Source organism: Scyliorhinus torazame, chromosome 2 (assembly GCF_047496885.1).
Source record: "Scyliorhinus torazame isolate Kashiwa2021f chromosome 2, sScyTor2.1, whole genome shotgun sequence".
Lineage (NCBI taxonomy): Eukaryota > Metazoa > Chordata > Chondrichthyes > Carcharhiniformes > Scyliorhinidae > Scyliorhinus > Scyliorhinus torazame.
This window is the reverse complement of record NC_092708.1, coordinates 261,507,000-261,527,137: the sequence shown is the minus strand read 5'-3', so window position 1 is coordinate 261,527,137 and position 20,138 is coordinate 261,507,000. Positions and strand designations below refer to the sequence as shown.

General features: G+C 43.6%; 1 protein-coding gene across 1 annotated transcript in view; it reads right to left on the bottom strand.

Annotated features, from left to right (window-relative positions):
* rad51 (RAD51 recombinase) overlaps positions 1–20,138 on the bottom strand; it is a 165,519-nt gene that overhangs the window by 79,779 nt on the left and 65,602 nt on the right. The window contains exon 4 of the mRNA XM_072486302.1: positions 17,873–17,990. Within this exon, the coding sequence (XP_072342403.1) occupies positions 17,873–17,990 (118 nt within the window). The remainder of the gene's footprint in view (positions 1–17,872; positions 17,991–20,138) is intronic.

Sequence of the window (20,138 nt, the reverse complement as noted above, 5' to 3'; positions counted from 1 at the left end):
TTTATTCAATGTCCTGGCATCAACCGCACTCTGGGGTAGTGAACTCCACAGATTCATGACCATTTGAGAGAACTAATTTCTCATGTTTTAAATCTGCTTCCCCTTATCCTAAAACTATGACCTCTCGTCCTTGATTGCCCCACAAGAGACAACATCTCCGTCTACTTCGTCAATACCGTTTGTCATCTTGTATACCTCAATTAAATCTCCTCTCATTCTTCTAAACTTGAGTATATGCCGAAACTGCTCAATCTCTCTTCATATGACAAACCCTTCATCTCTGGAATCAATCTAGTGAACCTCCTTTGAACTGCCTCTAATGCAACTATATCACTCTTCAAATAAGGGGACCAAAACTGTACACAGTACTCCAGGTGCGGTCTCAACAATGCCTTGTACAGTTGCAGCAACACTTCCTTACTTTTATATTCAATTCCTTCAGCTATAAAGGCCAAAATTCCATTTGCCTTCATTATTAACCCCTGCACCTGCATTGCTGATTTTCTGCGATTCATGCACGAGGACAGCCAGTTCCCTCTGCACCAATGCACTGAAGTTTCTCTCCATTTAAATAATAAGTTACCTTTCCATTTTCCAAGCAAAATGAATAACGTCACACTTGTTCACGTTCAACGCCATCTGCCAAATTTTGGCCCACTCACCGAACCTATCCATATCTATCTGTAAATTTCTTGTTTCCTTCCTTATTGGAACTTAGTATCCCACCCATTTTGGTGTCATCTACAAATTTGGCTCGGGCAGCATGGTGGTGCAGTGGTTAGCACTGCTGCGTATGGCTCCGAGGTCCCCGGTTTGTTCCCGGCTCTGGGTCACTGCCCGTGTGGAGTTTGCACATTTTGCCCGTGTTTGCGTGGGTTTCGCCCCCACAACCCAAAGATGTGCAGGGTAGGTGGATTGACCATGTTAAATTGCCCCTTAATTGGAAAAAATGAATTGGGTATTCTAAATTTATAAAAACAAAAACAAAATCTACAAATTTGGCTATCGTACCTTGCAACCAAGTCATTAACATGTGCTGTAAATAATTGGGGCCCTGAGGACCAAACCCTATGGCACCCCACTAGTTACATCTTGCCAACCAGAAAAAGGCCCATTTATCCCAACTCTTGGCCTTCTGTCGGTTAGCCAGTCTTCTATCCACGCTAATAAATTAATCAAACACTGTTTATCCCTCATAAAACCATGCTGACTCTGATGGATTGGGTTTTAACTTTGTAAATGTCCTGTTATTAATTCCTTGATAATGGATTCTAACTATTTCCCAATGACAGATGTTAAACTGGTCTATAATTTCCTGCATTCTGCCTCCTTCTCCTCGCCCCCTCCCCCTTTTTGAATAAGGGTGTTACATTAGCCTTTTTAAAATCCACTGGAACCTTTCCTGCATCCAGGGAATTTTGGAATATTATAACCAATGTATCAACTGGGCTGGTTTAGCACAGTGGGCTAAGACAGCTGGCTTGTAATGCAGAACAAGACCAGCAGCGCGGGTTCAATTCCCATTCCAGCCTCCCCGAACAGGTGCCGGAATGTGGCAACTAGGAGCTTTTCACAGTAACTTCATTGAAGCCTACTTGTGACAATAAGTGATTATTATCTCCGCTGCCACTTCCGTTAAAACCCTAGGATGTAGGCCATCAGGCTCTGGGGACTTGTTTTCCTTCAATTCCAATAGTTTGTTGAATATTTTTTCCCTTTTGATGATGATTGTTCGAAGTTCCTCGCTTTCTATTATTTGGGTAAATTATTGGAGAGAATTCTCAGGGACAGGATTTATACCCATTTGCAGACTGGTACAAAAGTGAAGTCACACAGGATCAGAGGTGAGGTGGTAGGATCGATACAGAACTGGTTCAGTCACAGAAGGCAAAAGGTAGCAGTAGAAGGGTGTTTTTCTGAATGGAATGTTGTGATGAGTGGTGTTCCATAGGGATCAGTGCTGGGGCCTCTGTTGTTTGTAGCATACATAAACGATTTGGAGGAAAATGTAGCTGGTCACGGATGACACCAAGGTTGATGAAGTGGCAGATAATGTTGAGGATTGTCAGAGGATACAGCAGGACATAGATAGATTGGAGACTTGGGCAGAGAAATGGCAAATGGAGTTTAATCAGGACAAATGTGAGGTAATGCATTTTGGCAGGTATAAGAGAGGGGAAATATACAGTAAATGGTAAAACTCTTAGGAATATAGAAAGTCATTTAGATCTGGGCATTCAGGTCCACAGAACTTTGAAAGTGGCAACACAAGTGGACACGGTAGTCAAGAAAGCATATGGAATGCTTGCCTTCATTGGACAGGGCATTGAGTCTAAAAACTGGCAAGTCACGCTACAGTTGTCTAGAACATGGGCATGGCCGCACTTGGAATATTGCGCACAAGCCTGTTCCCTGGTTGGTTCCACTACTTATTGCTCCAAGAAACAATCTTGAATACATTCAATGAACTCTCGCTCGAAGCTACCCTTGCCAATTTGATTAATCCAGTCCATGTGCAAATTAAATTCACCCATGATTATTGTTGTATCTTTCTTACAGCCCCCAGCATTTCCTGGTTTATACTGTGTCCAACTGAGGAACTTCTTTTGGGGACCTATAGATTACTCCCAACAGGGACATTTTTCCTTTGCTATTTCTTATTTCTACCCAGGCTGATTCCACGTCTTGATCGCCAGTGCCTGCAACATTTCTCACTACAGCACTGATTCCTTCTTTTACTAGCACAGCTACACCACTTCCTTTTCCTTTCTATCTATCCTTTCAAAATACTGAGTACCCTTGGATATTCACCTCCCAAATCTGGTCTCCTTCTAACCATGTCTCAGTAATCGCCACCAAATCATACCCCTCGTCTCTATTTACGCTGTTAACTTATTAATTCAGACTCAAAGCCTTAAAGTTTGTTCTATTATCAAATTTCCCGACTCTTGTCTGATTCTATGGTGCAATATGACATTCACAAGTTCTGTCACTTCCTTTCAGTTTCTACTAACAACCTCAACACTAATATGCACTCCATTTTCTCCTTTAACTTTGATTTTCTAATTTTCCTTGCAATAGACCCCCCCACACACACACTATTTCGTTTAAAGCCCCATCTACAGCCCCAATTATGCGATTCACCAGGACACTGGTCTCAGCATGATTCAGGTGAAGACGCATCTTCTCACGGAGTAGTACTACACTCCGTATGCTTCACCTGATGTCTATGTATTTACATTGTGTATCCATCGTATGTCCTAGGTTTTTCATGTATGGAACGATCTGTCTGGTCTGCAAACAGAACAATACATTTACTGTGCTTTGGTACACGTGACAATAAACCCAAATTCAAGTTCATTCGCAGCACAAATAAGATAATCCAAACCCCGACACCAGATAAATCCTGGTCATTGTTTAACCCCAATTATGACTACATTTCTCTTCTCTCACCCCACTTGAATAGCTCCCTGTACTACAGTGCTGTCATCAGTTTGCTCATCCTTCCTCCAGTCCCCACTTTTGTCCACACAGGGAGCAAGAATCTCAAACCTGTTGGACAAGGACAAGTGCTGAGGGTCCTGTAACCCTACCTCTAGGATCCCTCTAACTGCCTCACTCAGTCACACCATCCTGACCCTGACCACCGGCCGAATTCAAGTTAATCTAAAGCATATGACTGCCTCTTGAAACACAGCATCCAGGTAACTCACCCTCTCCCCGATGGGTCACAGCATCCGAAGTTCAGATTCCAGCTCACAAAAATATGTTGTATTATGATTTTCTAAATATCCTGCAAATATATCCTTGGTAATGGATTCTAGCATTTTACCAATGGCAGACGTTAGGCTAACTGGCCTAGAGTTTCTGGATTTCTGTCCCCTTTCTTTCTTGAATAGAGGGGTTACATTTGTTATCTTCAAATCCACTGGAACTTTACAGAATCTAGGGAATTTTTGGAAAATTACAAACAATGCACCCCATCTTTGCAGTCACATGGAATCCATAGATTCCCTACAGTACAGGAGGCCATTCGACCCATCGAGCCTGCACCAGCTCTCTGAAAGAGCCTAAGCCCACTACCCTGCCCTATCTCCGTAACCCCACCTAACCTGCACATCTGGACACACTAAGGGGCAATATTGTTTTTTAGCATGGCCAATCCACTTAACCTGCACAACTTTCAACTGTGGAAAGAAACTGGAGCACCAGGAGGAAACCCACGGAGACACGGGGAGAACGTGCAAATTCCACACAGAGAGCCACCCAAGGCCGGAATCAAAACTGGGTCCGTGGCACTGTGAGTCAGCAGTGCTAACCACTGTGCCACCCTTCTATTAAGACCCGAGGATGCAAACCATTAGGTCCAGAGGACTTTTCAACCATTAGTTTTCCTAACTTTGTTTTCTCTAGTAATTGTGATTGTTTTCAGAAACCCCCTCCTTTTCTATTATGAAGACAAATACAAAACATTGTTCAAAGTCTCTGCCATATCAGTGTTTCCCATTACTAATTCCCCAGTCTCACCCTCTGTGGGACCAACACTCACTTTAGCTTCTCGTTCCTTTTTTATATACTTATAGAAGCTCCCTATATTTTGACAATTCTTGCTACTTTTCTCTCAAATGCCAAATTCTATCTCTATTATCATTTTCGATATCGTCTGCTGACTTTAAAAATGTTCCCAATCTTCTTGCCAACCATTAGACTTTGCAGCATTGCACATTTTTCTTTCAAATTCATACCATCTTTTATTTCCTTAGTTTGCCACAAATGGTGCATCATAGAATTTTATATCATAGACTTTACAGTGCAGAAGGAGACCATTCGGCCCATCGAGTCTGCACGACCCTTGGAAAGATCACGCTACCTAAGCCCACACCTCCACCCTATCCCCGAAACCCAGTAACCCCACCCAACCTTTTCGGACACTGGCCAATCCACCTAATCTGCACATCCCTAAACCGTGGGAGGAAACCCTAGCACCCCGAGGAAACCCATGCAGACACGGGGAGAATGCGCAGAGGCTCAGCACAGACAACGACCCAAGCCAGGAATCGAACCCAGGACCCTGGAGCCATGAAGCAACTGTGCTAACCACTGTGCTACCGTGCCGCCCAATATAGTGGACCAAAATATATACATTTATAATATACAGCCATATCTCCTAGAGATATCCTTCAAATGCCTGCCACTGTTTCTCTACTGCCTTACCTTTTAACATATGTTCCCATTCCACTTTTGCCAACTATATTCATAAACATAAATAAAGCCAAGTTTCAGACCCACATTTCTCATCCTAAACTGAATGTGAAAAACTATGTTATGATCACTCTTACCAAGAGGATCCTTTACTTTGAGGTCATTCGTTAACCTGTTTCATTACACATTACCAGGTATAAAAATGTCTCTTTCCTGGTTGGCTCCTGAATGTATTGTTCTAAGAAATTCTCCTAAATATGAAAGCTGCATTTATCACTTTATTTGTCTAAGCCTTATGAAGATTGAAATCTTCCATGATTATTGCAGTACCTTTCTTACAAGCTTTCATTATTTCTTGATTTCTCCTCTGTCCGACAGTGTAGCTCCTGACAGGGGACCTATAAACTAATCCCACCAGTGATTTTGTCCCTTTGCTATTTTCTTATTCCACCTCAACTTGTTCTTCATCTTGATCCTCCGCACAAGATAATGTACCGATCGAACCATTTGTTAACAGAGCTATGCTGGCAATGTCTTATCAATTACATTGTTAAGGGAAAGAGGCAATGGGAATTTGAACACATATAAATAAGGGGTGGCTGAGACATTGGGTTTCTATTAGGAGTGTTGACACCGAACCAAGTCAATAAACTCTCTCAGCAAGTAAAGTTCAATATTATAAATAAGGTATAGTTTTAAGTGGGTTTAATTTAATTTAATGTTGCTGTGTAAGGAAGGGCAAAACTGTAGTTGATTTATGCTAGACAAAGGTGTTTTGTACGTGAGAGTTGGTCAGTCCAAACTGTGCTTCTATTGTGCTTAGAAGGGTTACAACATGAAAAGTAAACAAGCAGGGAGAAGTATAAAGTTGTTGCTTCGTAACCAGGGGAGCCTTTAGGGTTAGAATGTTTTTTGAATTTAGTTTTAGCTGGATTTAAAGCAGTTGGGGCTGGGAAGCAAGAAGCTGAACAGCTCTCAGCTCTGCTATATATTTTTGAAGCTAAGGGAGAGTAAAGAGGTATTGCATCATAATCAAACTTTACATGTTTAACAAAGGTTTTTTTTCTTAAAACTAATTAGTAAATCTGTACCTCCACACTTTCTAAAAGTAAAAGTTACAATCTTTTGAGCCAGGGTTCCATTCTGGAATCTTCCCATCCAGCAGTAAAACCAACTGGGATCGTAACAGAAACGTACCAAATCACTTCACTTCACGGGAGCATTAAAAATTATGATACCAAGCCACACATGGAGATGCTAGATCAGATGACCAAACGCTTGGTAAAAGGTAGGTTTTCGGAAGTGTCCTAAAAGAGGAAAGCAAGATAGTCAGGCAGAGAGAGGAAATTCCAGATCTTGGGGCCAAGGCAATTGAAGACAAGTCTTCTAATTATGGAACATTGATGTATGAGAATGCATAAACGGCCAGAATTAGAGAGACTCGGATATCTTAGAGGGTTGTGGGAATGGAGGAGATTACAGAGATAGAGACACAAGGCCATGGAGTGATTTGAAAACAAGTATGATCATTTTAAAAGTCAAGACATTGCTTAACCAGGAGCAATTGTAGTTAAGCATAGGGGCGATAGGCAAATGGAACTTGCCTAGTTGAGCCACAGCTAGCAGAGTTTTGGATGATTTCAAGTTTCCAAGGAATAGAGTGTTGGAGACCAGTCAGGAATGTGCTGGAATAGTCGACTCTAGAAGTTACAAAGGCGCAGACGAGGGCTTCAGAAGATGAGCTGAGATGGGGTGAAGTTGAACGATATTATGGAGATGAAAATGGATGGTCTTAAAGATGGGACAAGTGAGGCCGGAAGCTCATCTCAGGATCAAATGTAATACCAAGGTTGTGAACAGACCGATTTAGTGGTTACGAATTAGGATGGTTGTTAGGGATTGGAGTTTGGAATGGGGACTGAAAATAATGATTTCACTCTTCCCAACATTTAACTGGAGGAAATTTCTGCTACTCCAGTACATGTTGGGTAGCAGTCTGATAGTGGACAAGTCGAGAGAGGTGATGGCAAGGCAGAACTGGGTGTCATTAGCATACATTTTGAAAAAGTTACATTTAAAAATTGTAACATGCTTCGAATCTTGCCAAGGGCAGCATGTAGATGAGAAATAGGAGGGGGCCAATGATTGATTCTCCAGGGACACCAGGGGTAACTGTACTGGAACAGAAAGAGAAGACATTACAAGCGATTCTCTGGTTTCAATCAGGTAAGAATGGAACCACGTGACAGCAGTCCCACCCAAATCGATGGCTAGAATAGGGCTTGCCACCATTTTGGCTCCAGGAGAATTGTTTCAGAAAACTATCCCAGAAGCACTCAAGAAATTTACCTATTTTCTGACATATGCTAACTGCTGTCCAAGTCTCTAAGAAAGCTCAAATCTATTATAACCATTCTGCCATTGCTACATGCTGGTCTCATTGCTGCATTTATAAAACCTAACTTTTCATTACTGATGCCAGGAGCCCTATGCATGACTTCCAGAATTCTCAAGTTATTTTTTAATTCTTATTTCTACTGTGAAAGTCTTCACTTCCTGCTTACCTCTCATTACTTCTTCTCTTATCATTAAAGTGATTTTATCCTTACTCAATAAGGCGACTCGTCCTTCCCTATCTTAAGAGTCATTATGGCACAGGAGGTGTCCATTTGGCTCATCAAGTCCCTGCGCTCTGTACAGCAATCCAATCAGCCCCATTTCCCCACTCTTTCCCTGAAGCACGACATATTGATCTCCTTTAAGTGCCCATTCAATTTCCTTTTGAAATCATGGATTGTCTCCAGTTCCACCCCATCATCAGCAAGTTCCAGATCATTACCACTCGCTGTACAAAAATGTTCTGCTTCACAGCATCCCCGTATTTTTGCCAAACATTAAATTTACATCTCCCAATCAGTGAACCATTAGCTAAAAGGAACCTTTGTCTACCTGTCAAAATTGTGTACACCTCTCAGATTACCCCTCATTTACTCCAAGGAGAACATCCCCAGCTTCTCCAACACAACATTGCAGTTAAAATCCCTCATACCTGGAACCATTCGATCAATCTCTTCTGCACCACTAAAGAACGTTCCCATTCTACCTAAAGTGTGGTAACCAGAACTGGATGCAATACTCCAGTTGTGGCCCAACCAGAGTTTTATAAACCTTATATATACAGACATCAATTAGGAGGAGTATGCCATTTGGCCCCTGGAGCCTGCCATTCAATAAAATCATGGCTAATCTGCTTGTAGCCTTACCGCCACTTTCCTACCTACCCTATACTCTTTGACTCCCTTGTTCGTCAAGAATCTTTCGATCTTGGATTTTAAAATATTCAACGACCCTGCATCTACCATTCTCTGGAGTTCCACAGACCAACGACAGAGATAAAAATGTCTCCTCCTCTCTGTTTCAAATGCTAGACCCCAAATTTTTAAACTATGTGCCCTAGTTCTGGTCTCTCCCATAAGAAGGAACATAATTTCAGCATCCAGTCTTTCAGTTCCCCTCAGGATATTATATATTTCACCAAGATCACTTCTCATTTTTCCAAACACCAATGGATACAGGCCTAACCTATCCAACCTTACCTCACAAGATAACAGCCTCCTCTCATGAATCAGTCGAGTGAACTTTCTCTGAACTGCTTCTAATGTAATTATGTAATTTCTGAACTAAGGAGACCAAAACCGTACACAGTATTCTAGATGTGATTTCACCAATGCTCTGTACAACTGGAGCAAAACATCCCTACTTTTATATTTCATTCCCCTTTTACAATAAACATTCCACTTGCCTTCCTAATCACATGCATACTATGTTTTTGTGATTCTGTACCAGGACACCCAGATCCCCCTGTACCTCAGAATTCTGTAATATCTCTCCATTTAGATAACATGTTGATTTTCTATTCTTCCTCCAAGTATGCAAGTTCACATTTTTCTACGTTATATTCCACCTGCTAAAGTTTTGCCCATTTACATAACCTGGCCAAAGCCCTTTGCAGACTCTTTATGTCCTCTTCACAATTTACTTTTCCACTTTGTGTCATCAGCAAATTTAGCGACTATACATTTGGTCACTGTATCCAAGTCATTGATATAGATTGCAAATAGTTAAGCCCCCAGCATGAATTCCTGTGGCACTCCACTAGTTACATCCTGCCAACCCGAAAATGACCCATTTAAGCCGATTGTTTCCTGTTCGCAAACCAGTTCCTCTAACCATGCTAATATCTTACACCTACAACATGAGCTCTTATTTTGTGTAGTAACCTTTGATGTGACATCTTGTCAAATGCCTTCTGGGAATCTAAGTACACCACATCCACAGTTTGCGTTTGGCCACATTGTCCACCTGCTGGTTACTTCCTCCATAAACTCTAATAAATTAGTCAACACGATTTCCCTTACACAAAACCAAATTGACTCTGCCTGATTACTTTGAGATTAACTAAGTGCTCCACTTTAAACTCCTGAATAATAAATTCCAGCATTTACCTATCACAAATGTTAAGCTACTGGACTGTAGTTTCCTGTTTTCTGTCTCCCGCCTATCTAGAATAGGAGGGAGACAGAAAACAGGAAACTACAGGAAATTGCTATTTTCCAATGTTAGCCAAAAACAATGCATCTTTCCTCTAGTCTTTTTCTCTCCCACTGGAATATATTTTTTCTGAGTATCATGAAATATCTCCTAAATAACTGCCACTGCATCTCTATTGATCTATCCCTTATCCTAGTTTCTCTGTCACTTTGGCCAGCTCTGCCTTCATATCCTAAAATTGCCCTTACTGGCCATGACCCCCTATCTCTCCCTTCTAGCTTCCTTTCCTTCCGAAAATGGTCATATACCATTGGAATATTCGGGTCCCAGCCATTGTCACCTCGCAGCCATGTCACTTCAATGGCTATCAGATCATACATTTTTATCTCTATGAGATAAAAAATTCATCTGTTTTGTTACGAATGCTTTGTACATTTTGATGGAGCCTTTAGTTCTGTCCTTCTACTATTTTCACCTCTAGCCATAACTGCTGGCTTACTCTTACATTTGCACACACTGTCCCTTCCGACAATGCTCAGTTTAACATTCCCCATATTACAACCTGCTCACTTGAAATTCTTCTTTTTAAAATGTTTTTATTGATTTTCATATTTTATGGTACATAATTCCATTATCACTGACAAAGTCAAAGTTTGCATATTTACATAGTTTCTTCTATCTATCTGGCCACGGTAGGTTAATGGTGGGGAAATCTACAGAAAAGCAGTTGGGGGGGGGGGGGGTTCAAAGAGGAAATGGGAAGGGTACAGGCCCAACATGTTCCCTCTAGGGTAATAGGAAGGAGTAACAAGCCCAGAGATATTCAGGATACAATGGGAAGGAAGAGAGAGGCTTTAATAAGCACAAGGGGAGCAAATCAACAGAGGCCTTAGTGGAAAACAGAAACTGCAGGATGGAGCTTCAGAAACCAATTAGGAGAGCAAAGAGGGGATAGGAGAAATCTCTAGCTGGTAAAAGTAGGGAAAATCCCAAGATATTATATAAGTATATCAATGGGAAGAGGATAACTGGGGAAAAAAGTAGGGCCCATTAGGGACTAAGGGGGAAATCTGTGGGTGGAGTCAGAGAACATTGGTAGGGTGTTAATTGAATATTTCACATCTGTCTTCACCCAAGAGAACGAGGATGCAGATATGAAACTCGGGGGGGGAGACTGTGAGGTTAATGAGTAAGTTGTCATAGGGAGGGACAAGGTATTGGGGGGTGTTGGCAGGCTTAAAAGCGGAGAAATCTCCAGGTACGGACAAATTGCGTCCCAGGTTGCTGTGGGAGGCGAAGGAAGAGATTGCAGGGGCTCTGATTCAAATTTTTCAATCTTCTCTGGCTACGGGAGAGGTGCCGAGGACTGGATAACCGCGAATGTGGTCCCACGATTTATGAAAGGCTGTAGGGCTAAGCCAGGGAGCTACAGGCCAGTGAGTCTCACATCAGTGATGGGGAAACTAATGGAGAAAATTCTAAAGAAGAGGATCTATCTCCACTTGGAGAGGCAAGGTTTGATCAGGAATAGTCAGCATGGCTTTGTCAGAGGGGATTTAATTTTTTGAGCACATGACTAAGTGTGTAGATGACGTTAGTGCAGTTGATGTAGTCTACATAGATTTCAGCAAAACATTTGACAAGGTCCCACATGGGAGACTTATAAAGAAGGCAAATGCACATGGAGCACAGGGGAACTTGATAAGGTGGCTGAGCTTTCGGAAACAGAGGGTGATGTCAAACGGCTGCTTTAGTGACTGGAAGCCAGTGTCCAGTGGCATATCACATGGATATATGCTGGGTCCCCCATTATTTGTCATTTATATAAATGACTTGGATGACTGTGTGTGGGGTAGGATTAGTAAGTTTGCGGATGACGCAAAGATAGGCCGGGTGGTTAACAGCGAGGCTGAGAGTCTTGGGTTACAGGAAGATATTGACGGGATGGTCAAATGGGTAGGAAAGTGGCATATGGAATTTAATCCTGAAAAGTGTGAGGTGTTACACTTTGGATGGAGCAACTTGACATGGAAATATTCAATGAATGGCACCACACTGGAAAGTCCTGAGGAATAAAGAGACCTTGACATGCAAGTAAATAGATCTCTGAAGGCAGAAGGTTAATAGGGTGGTGAAAAAGTCATATGGTACACTTGCCTTTATCAATCGTGGCATAGATTACAAAAGCAAGGAAGTCATGTTGGAGTGATAAAAAACATTGGCGAGGCCACAGCTGGAGTACTGTGCGCAGTTCTGGTCACCACACTATCGGAAGGATGTGATTGCACTGGAGCTGGTGCAGAGATGCTTCACCAGAATGTTGCATGGGGTGGAACATTTAAGTTATGAAGAGAGGTTGGATAGGCTTGGGTTGTTTTCGCTGGAGCTGAAAAGACTGAGGGGTGACCTGATCGAAGTGTACAAGATTATGAAGGGCATGGACAAGGTGAATAGGAAACCAGTTGTTCCCCTTAGTTGAAGGGTCGGTTAAGAGGGGACACAAGATCAAGGTGAGGGGAGGGAGGTTCAGGGTGATTGGAGGAAAAAAAGGTTTACCAAGAGGGTGGTGATGGTCTGGAACACACTGACTGGGAGGGTGGTAGAGGCAGGTTGCCCCATCCTTTACAAAGTACCTAGATGAGTACTTGGCACGTCTTAACATTCGAGGCTATGGGCTAAGTTCTGGCAAATGGGATTAGGGTTGGCAGATCAGGTACCTTTCATGCGGTGGTGCAGACTTGATGGGCTGAAGGGCCTTTTCTGCACTGTATGAGCGGCATGGTAGCAGTGGTTAACACTGTTGCTTCACAGCGCAGGGGTCCCTGGTTTGATTCCCAGCTTGAGTAACTATCTGTGCGGAGTCTGCACATTCTCCCTGTGTCTGCTTGGGTTTCCTCCGGGTGCTCCGGTTTCCTCCCACAAGTCCAAAAAGACGTGCTGTTAGGTAATTTGGGCATTCTGTACACGAACAAGCGCTGAAATGTGGCAACTAAGGGCTTTTCACAGTAACTTTGTTGCTGTGTTAATGTAAGCCTATTTGTAACTATAAAGATTTTATTTTTCTGTGTTTTTTTTTAAGGGGAGGAGCGGGGGGGGGGGGGGGGGTCAAGACCCCACCCCCTCTCCACGGACAGAGGAAAGGGAGTGTACATGCATACATGTTTCAACCCGGAACGTTCTGATTGTTTATCTATTTCTTTCCCCCCTTCTCCTGTGGCTGCGGGCCCTATCTGGCAGATCTGCCCTGTTTAGGCACTTTGTGTTGGTCTTGGCATGCATCACCCAGCATGCTGATTTTGACTCTGCTCCCTCCCTCTCGATTTCAGCCCCCTCCTCTGCGGCTTTGTTGCCCACGTTCTGTGGTCTGCCCTGCAGGCGTTTTTGCTAACCCCCCCCCCACCTCACGCACTCCCCTTCAGGGTCTGGCGGCGCTCCTGTGCCTCCCCCCACCCCTATTGGCTGCTGGCTACGAACAGGTCTTGGAACAAGTCGGTGAACGGCCTCCACGTCTTGTGGAAGCCCTCTTCCGACCCAAGGATGGTGAATTTTATTTTCTCAAGTTGGGAGGGATTCAACAGGTCGAGCAGCTAGCCTGCAGCTTTGGGTGGTGCTGCCGATCACCAGCAGAGCAGGATTCTTCGGCAGGCGATTAGGGAGGCAAAGGCTCGAGGGTTGGCCCCTTCCCCATGAAGAGTTTTGGCTGGTCTGAGGCCCCGAAGACTGCCACTTGTGGGCTTGGCTTCACCCTCGCGTCACAATTTTGGACATTGCTTCAAAGAAGAAAGATTGTCCAGAACCCGACAAGTCTGGGGCAGGCCCAAAACATGAGAGCGTGGTTGGTCAGTCCTCCCTGGCCTTCGGGAAGAACCTGTTCATTCGGGTTCTCGTTAGGTGCACTCTGCGCACCACCTTTGGTTGCATTAGGCTGAGACCTGCACATGTGGAGTTTGCCCTGATCAGTGCTTCGATCCAGAGCCCCCCACCCCACTTCTGTGCCTAGTTCTTCCTCCCATTTTTCTCTCATCTCATCAAGGGGGGGGAAATGTGCCTCCTCCAACCGTCGCCCATACAGAACCCCGCAGTTGCCTTTCTCTAAGTCGCCCGCGTCCAACAGTTCCTCTACCAGCGAGTGCCTCAGCGTCCTTGGGTCCCTACGGAGGAAGTTTTTTAATTTTTATATATCTTAACCCATTTCCTTTAGGCAGTTAAAACCTCTCAAGTTCTTCCAGCTAATCCATCATCGGTGTATAAGTCGCTGCCAACATCCTCTCGTCCTGTTTCCACCTTTAAAGGCGGCGTCCATTGTTGCTGGCGTGAACCTATGGTTGTTACAAATGGGGGCCATGGCGGACACTGCGGTCAGGTCGAAGTGTTGCCTCAATTGGTACCATGTCTGGAGCATGTCTTCCACCACTGGGCTTTGAGTCTTTTGTTAGCAGGGGTGGGAGTGCTGTCGCGACTAGGGCTCGGAGGGAGGTCCCCGTGCAGGAACTCTGTGCCGAGAAGGCTCGAAATTCTTTCAGGAGCTTCATGATTCCTTACATGCTGGCTTGGGGGTCTGAGACGTAGAGGAGCAGGTCATCTGCATAGAGTGAGACTCTATGCTCCCTGCCCTCTCCCTGGATACCTCTCCTACTATTCGCCGCTCCGAGGGCAATCCACCAGTGGCTTGATTGCTAAGGCAAACAGAAGCAGGGACAGTGGGCATGCCTACCTTGTGCTTCTGCACAGCTGAAAGTATTTAGGGTTGGTGCTGTTAGTCTGCACACTCACCATGGGAGCGAAGTGCAGAAGTTTCACCCAGGCAGTAAACCCTGAACCAAGTCCAAACCGCTCCTGTACCATGAGGTATCTCCAGTCAAATCTGTCGAAGGACTTTTCTGCGTTCAGGGAGATGATCACTTCTGGTGTTCTCTCCTCGGGTGGGGTCATTATCATGTTCAGCAGGCGCCTGATGTTCAATGCCTACCCTTGACAAAGCCCATCTGGTCCTCTGCGACCACCTCTGGTACACAGTTCTCCAGTCGCCTAGCCAGGATTTTGGCATCTACGTCGAGCAGCAAGTGTTGGTGCAAGAGCTCCCTTTACTAGTGAGTCTGCGAACATCTCCCGCAAGTGCGGGGTCAGTGCTGTCGCAAATTTGTTTGTAGAAGTCTGCCAGGAATCCATCTGGTCCCGGTGCCTTCCCCCGCCTGCATGGAGTTGATGCTCTCCATAACCTCTCCCGGTTCTAGGTATGGAGCTCTTTCAGAGGGTCGGTGCAGACTCGATGGGCCGAACGGCGTCCTACTGTACGGTCTAAATTCCATGAAGGATGTGATAACTGGATACTTTGAAAGTAATGGTAAAATGGGCAGAGTCAACATGATTTACGAAAAGAAAATCATCTTTGACAACCTGGAGTTTTTCTTTGGGGATGCTACGTATAACATAGATAAAGGAGAACCAGTGGATGTGGGGTGTTTGGGTTTTCAGAAGGCTTTTAATAAGGCGAGTAAACAAAATTAGAGCGCATGGGATTCGGGGTCGTATATTGGTATGGATTGAAGATTGGTTAACAGAGAGAATAGGAATAAACGGGTCATTCTCAGGATGGCAGTCTAGGGTCACAGCTGTTCAAATGATATAAATGATTTGGATGTGGGGACCAAATGTAACATTACCAAAGTTGGGGACGACACAAATTAGGTGGGAATATATGTTGTGAAGGGGATACAAGGAAGCTTCGAGTGGACCTGGACAGGCTAAGTGAATAGGCAAGAGCATGGCAAATGAACTGAGTAAGTGTGAAGTTATCCACTGGTAAAAAAATCAAAAGGGCCAAACATTTCTAAAATGGGGAGATGTTGGGAAGTGTTGATGTTCAAAGGGACCGAGGTGTCCTTGTCACTAAAATGTGCAGATGCAACAATCGATAAGGAAGGCAAATAGTATGTTGGCCTTCATTGCAAGATTTGATTAATGATGTCTAGCTGCAATTGTATAGAGCCATGGAAGGAGTGTACTCCTTAACTGGAGTAGTGTACAGTTTTGGTCTCCTTACCTGAGGAAGGATATACTTGCCATTGAAGGAGTGCAATGGATGTTCACCAGGCTCTTGCCTCAGATGGAAGGGTTATTTTGTGAGGAGAGATTGAGGAAACTGTGCTTGTATTCTCTAGAATTTCAAAGAGCTGATGGTGATCGCATTGAAACTTACAAAATTCTGACAAGGTGCAACAGGATGGACGTAGATAGGATGCTTTTCCCTGGCTCGTGAATCAAGAAGCAATCCCAGAATAAGAGGTAGGCCGTTTAAGTCTAAGAAGAACACTTGTATGGTTCACATGCCCAAATTTGAACTTCTGCTCTAATGTTTTAAATCGCTTTTGTAGTAATCCAGGAGACACAAAGATAAGGGTTTAAACAGATTTATTCTAAACTCGAGGTCAGAATCAAACCCAGGTTCCTGACTGTGGAGAAACAATACATTCAAGCTAAATTGCCTCTTAATTGGAAAAAATGTATTGGGTACTCTAAATTTAGAATAAAAGGGGGACCTTTGAGGAAGTTAAGCCAGGTCTGATAGTAGAAAGTGGCAAGCAATGGAGGCAGTTATACAGCAGCCTCAATCTTTAGAAAACAAGAGCCTATGATTGCATTTATTGTCAGAACTGAGGGTGCAGTAGACAGGGAAGAGGAGTTGAAGACAACGGTTAGTAGTGAAGATAAGTCAGAAGCATTTTTGCCTTCCTGTTGATCTTTGAATAGTGGGCAGTTTTAGTGATAAAAAGCAATGGCTGATAATATTTTAAGCAGTCCAGTCAGATCTGACAATGAATGATTAAATATGTTTTTCAACAAAGATGTTTAAGGCTGCATCCATTGGACTTAATGGAATAGAGATGTGGGTTATATCAAGGGGGAATTAATGGGGCAAGAATGAATGTTAGTTCTAGTGAGGACAAGGCAACAGTGATGGAGAATGTGTGATTTAGGAAATCATTAGCTGCCAATAAATGAAAGGCAAAAAGCTATATGGTTGTGAATTTGAGAGCCCAGCGTTAAGTGACTTGCGGGAGAGTTTCTCCCCAGGTCAGACACAGAAAGTGAGCGGTGGGAGTGGTTGCAGATGGAACGTAGGTGGAGAGTGACACAAGGAAATGATCAGCGACCACATAGGAACATCGGAATTAGGAGCAGAAATATGCAATTCAGCTCGTCGAGTCTGCTCTGCCATTCAATCAAGTCATGGCTGATCTCTTCCTGGTCTTGTTACTTGTTCCCTACATCCTTTTAACCTGTTGTATTATTCAAAAATATATCAATATCCTTCTTTAAACCATTTATTGATTCAGATTCCACTGGGCTATGGGGCAGCGAGTTCCACAAATTCACCACCCTCTGCGAGAAGTAGTTCCTCCTCATCGCCCTATCATTGATAATAACAATGTGGGTAATAAGAGATGGCAAGATTGAGGGGTTGGCAGTATATGTGGGTATGACAACTTATATGGGAGGAGAGATATGGGGAGGAGAGATATGGGGAGGAAAGGAGGGTAGTAAACTCAACAGGATAGAGAATAAGAGTAGACAAGCAGATTAATATCAGGGGATGAGAAGTTGCTCATTGCAGAGGCAGGAAAACAGAAATATATCGGAGGAATTTGGTGTGACATTTGGGTGGGCAGTACAGAACAAGGATTTTAAATGAGCAGTGTAACAGTGGAACAAGGTAATATGCTTAGAGTTGCCGGAAGATGCAATGGTTTGAGCGGAGCAAATGGTGGAAGATATAGCCTTGACAAAGCTCAATTAAAAGGGAAAAATCTTCACCACTACTCAGCCATTTCTTCATCAAGGCCATGTCAGAGTGATCGTCCACATTAAGTCGATAGATGGCAAGGGCTCTATTAGCAAGCGAACATACATTCTGGTGGTAAATGTGGAGAGACGCAGTGATAACTATCTGCAGGCAGAGTTCATAGGTTCAAAGCTACGTGTGACAGGAAGGAGGTTTACAAGATCAGCCCCGGGAGATGCGCAGGGCAGGAGAGAATAGGATGAGGCAACTGGTGTTGCTTGAATTCATTCAAACACTTATCCGAACACAGAAACTTTTGAACAAAATTATATATACCTTGTAGAAGTTTATCAAGTTCCTTCGACCCTGTTGTGACCTGAATGATTTCTGAGCGCCTCAGGTGGAACTCTGTAGCTGTCGTAAAGCCCATCGGCACAAGTTTAGCTGCTTCAGCCTAAAAAAGAAAACAAAGATTAGATAAGGTGGCAGCTGTGCAATGTGGGAGGACATTCAAATTTAACCACAAAGCTCATAATGGAGTGTTAATAAAAGCTATAAATTTCCTCTGAGTCTCTGGTCCTCTGCCAACCTCAGTAAACATTAACTGACAGGGACACAGGAATGCCCTCAGAGCATAATTAAATCAAGAAACCAGATTTTTATTTCCAAGTTTTCAAGAGTTCAATATTGGATTCAAGGACTAAAATCTGATCAAATATTGGTTTTCGTAATAATTTTCTGCCCTTGGGTGCACTTATCCCATTTTGTCTACATGATCTTGCATTTACAATATGTGCTAGTGCCAGAACAATACCTCACTAAAAAACGATTTATTTGATTTCCAAGAGCTGCCTAATTAAATGGACCTAATAAGTCTAAGTCAAAATCTGCTTTTTTTACTTTTATGTGTCATCATTTTATGTGATGGAATGCAAGATGCACCAAACTGATGCGACATGGAAACCTGTTTGAAGGGATTCAAACATGGCAGTTCCGGGAAAGACACTAACAGATTTGGGAGGCAACATGTTCAAGGACAACCACGCCCAAACGTTCTGGTCTTGCCCCAGCCTTGCCGAGTACTGGACAGCCTTCTTCGAGGCTATGTCCAAAGTGGTGGGGGTGAGGGTGGAGCCATGCCCAAAAGTTGCGGTCTTCGGGGTATCAGACCAGCCAGATCTCTTTATCGGGAGGAGGGCAGACGCCCTTGCCTTTGCCTCCCTGCTCACCCGCCGTAGAATCCTGCTCAGCTGGTGGTCAACAGCACCAGCTAAAGCTGCAGACTGGTTGTCGGACCTATTGGAATGTCTCCAAATGGAGAAAATCAAATTCACCATCCGTGGATCGGACGATGGCTTCCTCAAAACATGGGAGCCATTCACCCGACTGTTCTGAGACCTGTTTTTGGCCAACAACTAAGTAGCCAGGATCCAGGAAGAGTTGGCCAAGACATGATAGAAGAGAGGAGAGTGAGGGAAGACCCGGGAGGGGATCAACAAGGGGTAGCCAATCCCAGCGAGAGAGAGAAAGAGGGAGGGAAACAATAGAAGGGAACCAGAAGGGAGAAGGGAACACAAAAGGTGTGTGTGGGGAGGGGGGGAGAGAGAGAGAGAGAGAGGAGGAGAGAGCACAGGGGAGGACAATGGCCACAACAAACACTGCAGTGCGAAAAGAGAAAGAAAGAACGGCAACAAGGAACGACCCGTGGCCGAAGCTTATGCAACTAAACTGTAATAAAAAGCTAATCAAAATGCTAATAACGTTAGGGGGACCTGGGCCCCCTTCCATTTTGTTTTGTAAAATAAAAGGGGGAAAACTCCTTTCTCATTACTTGTTTTTTCTTCCTTTGTTTTTGTGTGCGTATATTTGTATTTATACCATGTACAAAACCCAATAAAAACATTTTTTTAAAAAACATGTTCAAGGATTTTGATGCATGATTTTTATACAAATAGATTGAACTTTTGAAAACAAAACCAGCCCTAGCATCTCTTCTTCCCCAGCAAACTAACAAAACGTCAGAATTAATAGAAACTCAGATTCTCAACTCACTCCCCTCTCTTCATAGTTTCAATTTCTAACCCCCTAATTCACAGTCAAAATTCCATGAACTACTGGTAGTCTTTCAAAAGAGTGGGCTGGATTTTGTCAACAAATGGTTGCACAGCATTACTTCTGTGGGCAGTGTGGCTTTTGCATTACAACCTAATTTCAGTGAGCTTGGCACAAGAACCCACACAGTTCGATAATAATTTCCAATTCAATTTCAGCAAGTTATGTGGTCTTTTTAAATTAAAATGATGCAACAAGTAATGTTGATATTTCCTATAATTAGTGTCACTGGCATGGTGCACACATAAGAACATAAGACCTAGGAGCAGGAGTAGGCCATCTGGCCTGCTCCACCATTCAATGAGATCATGGCTGATCTTCTGTGGACTCAGCTCCACTTTCCGGCCCAAACACCATAACCCTTAATCCCTTTACTCTTCAAAAAACTATCTATCTTTATCTTAAAAACATTTAATGAAGGAGTCTCTACTGCTTCACTGGGCAAGGAATTCCATAGATTCACAACCCTTTGGGTGAAGAAGTTCCTCCT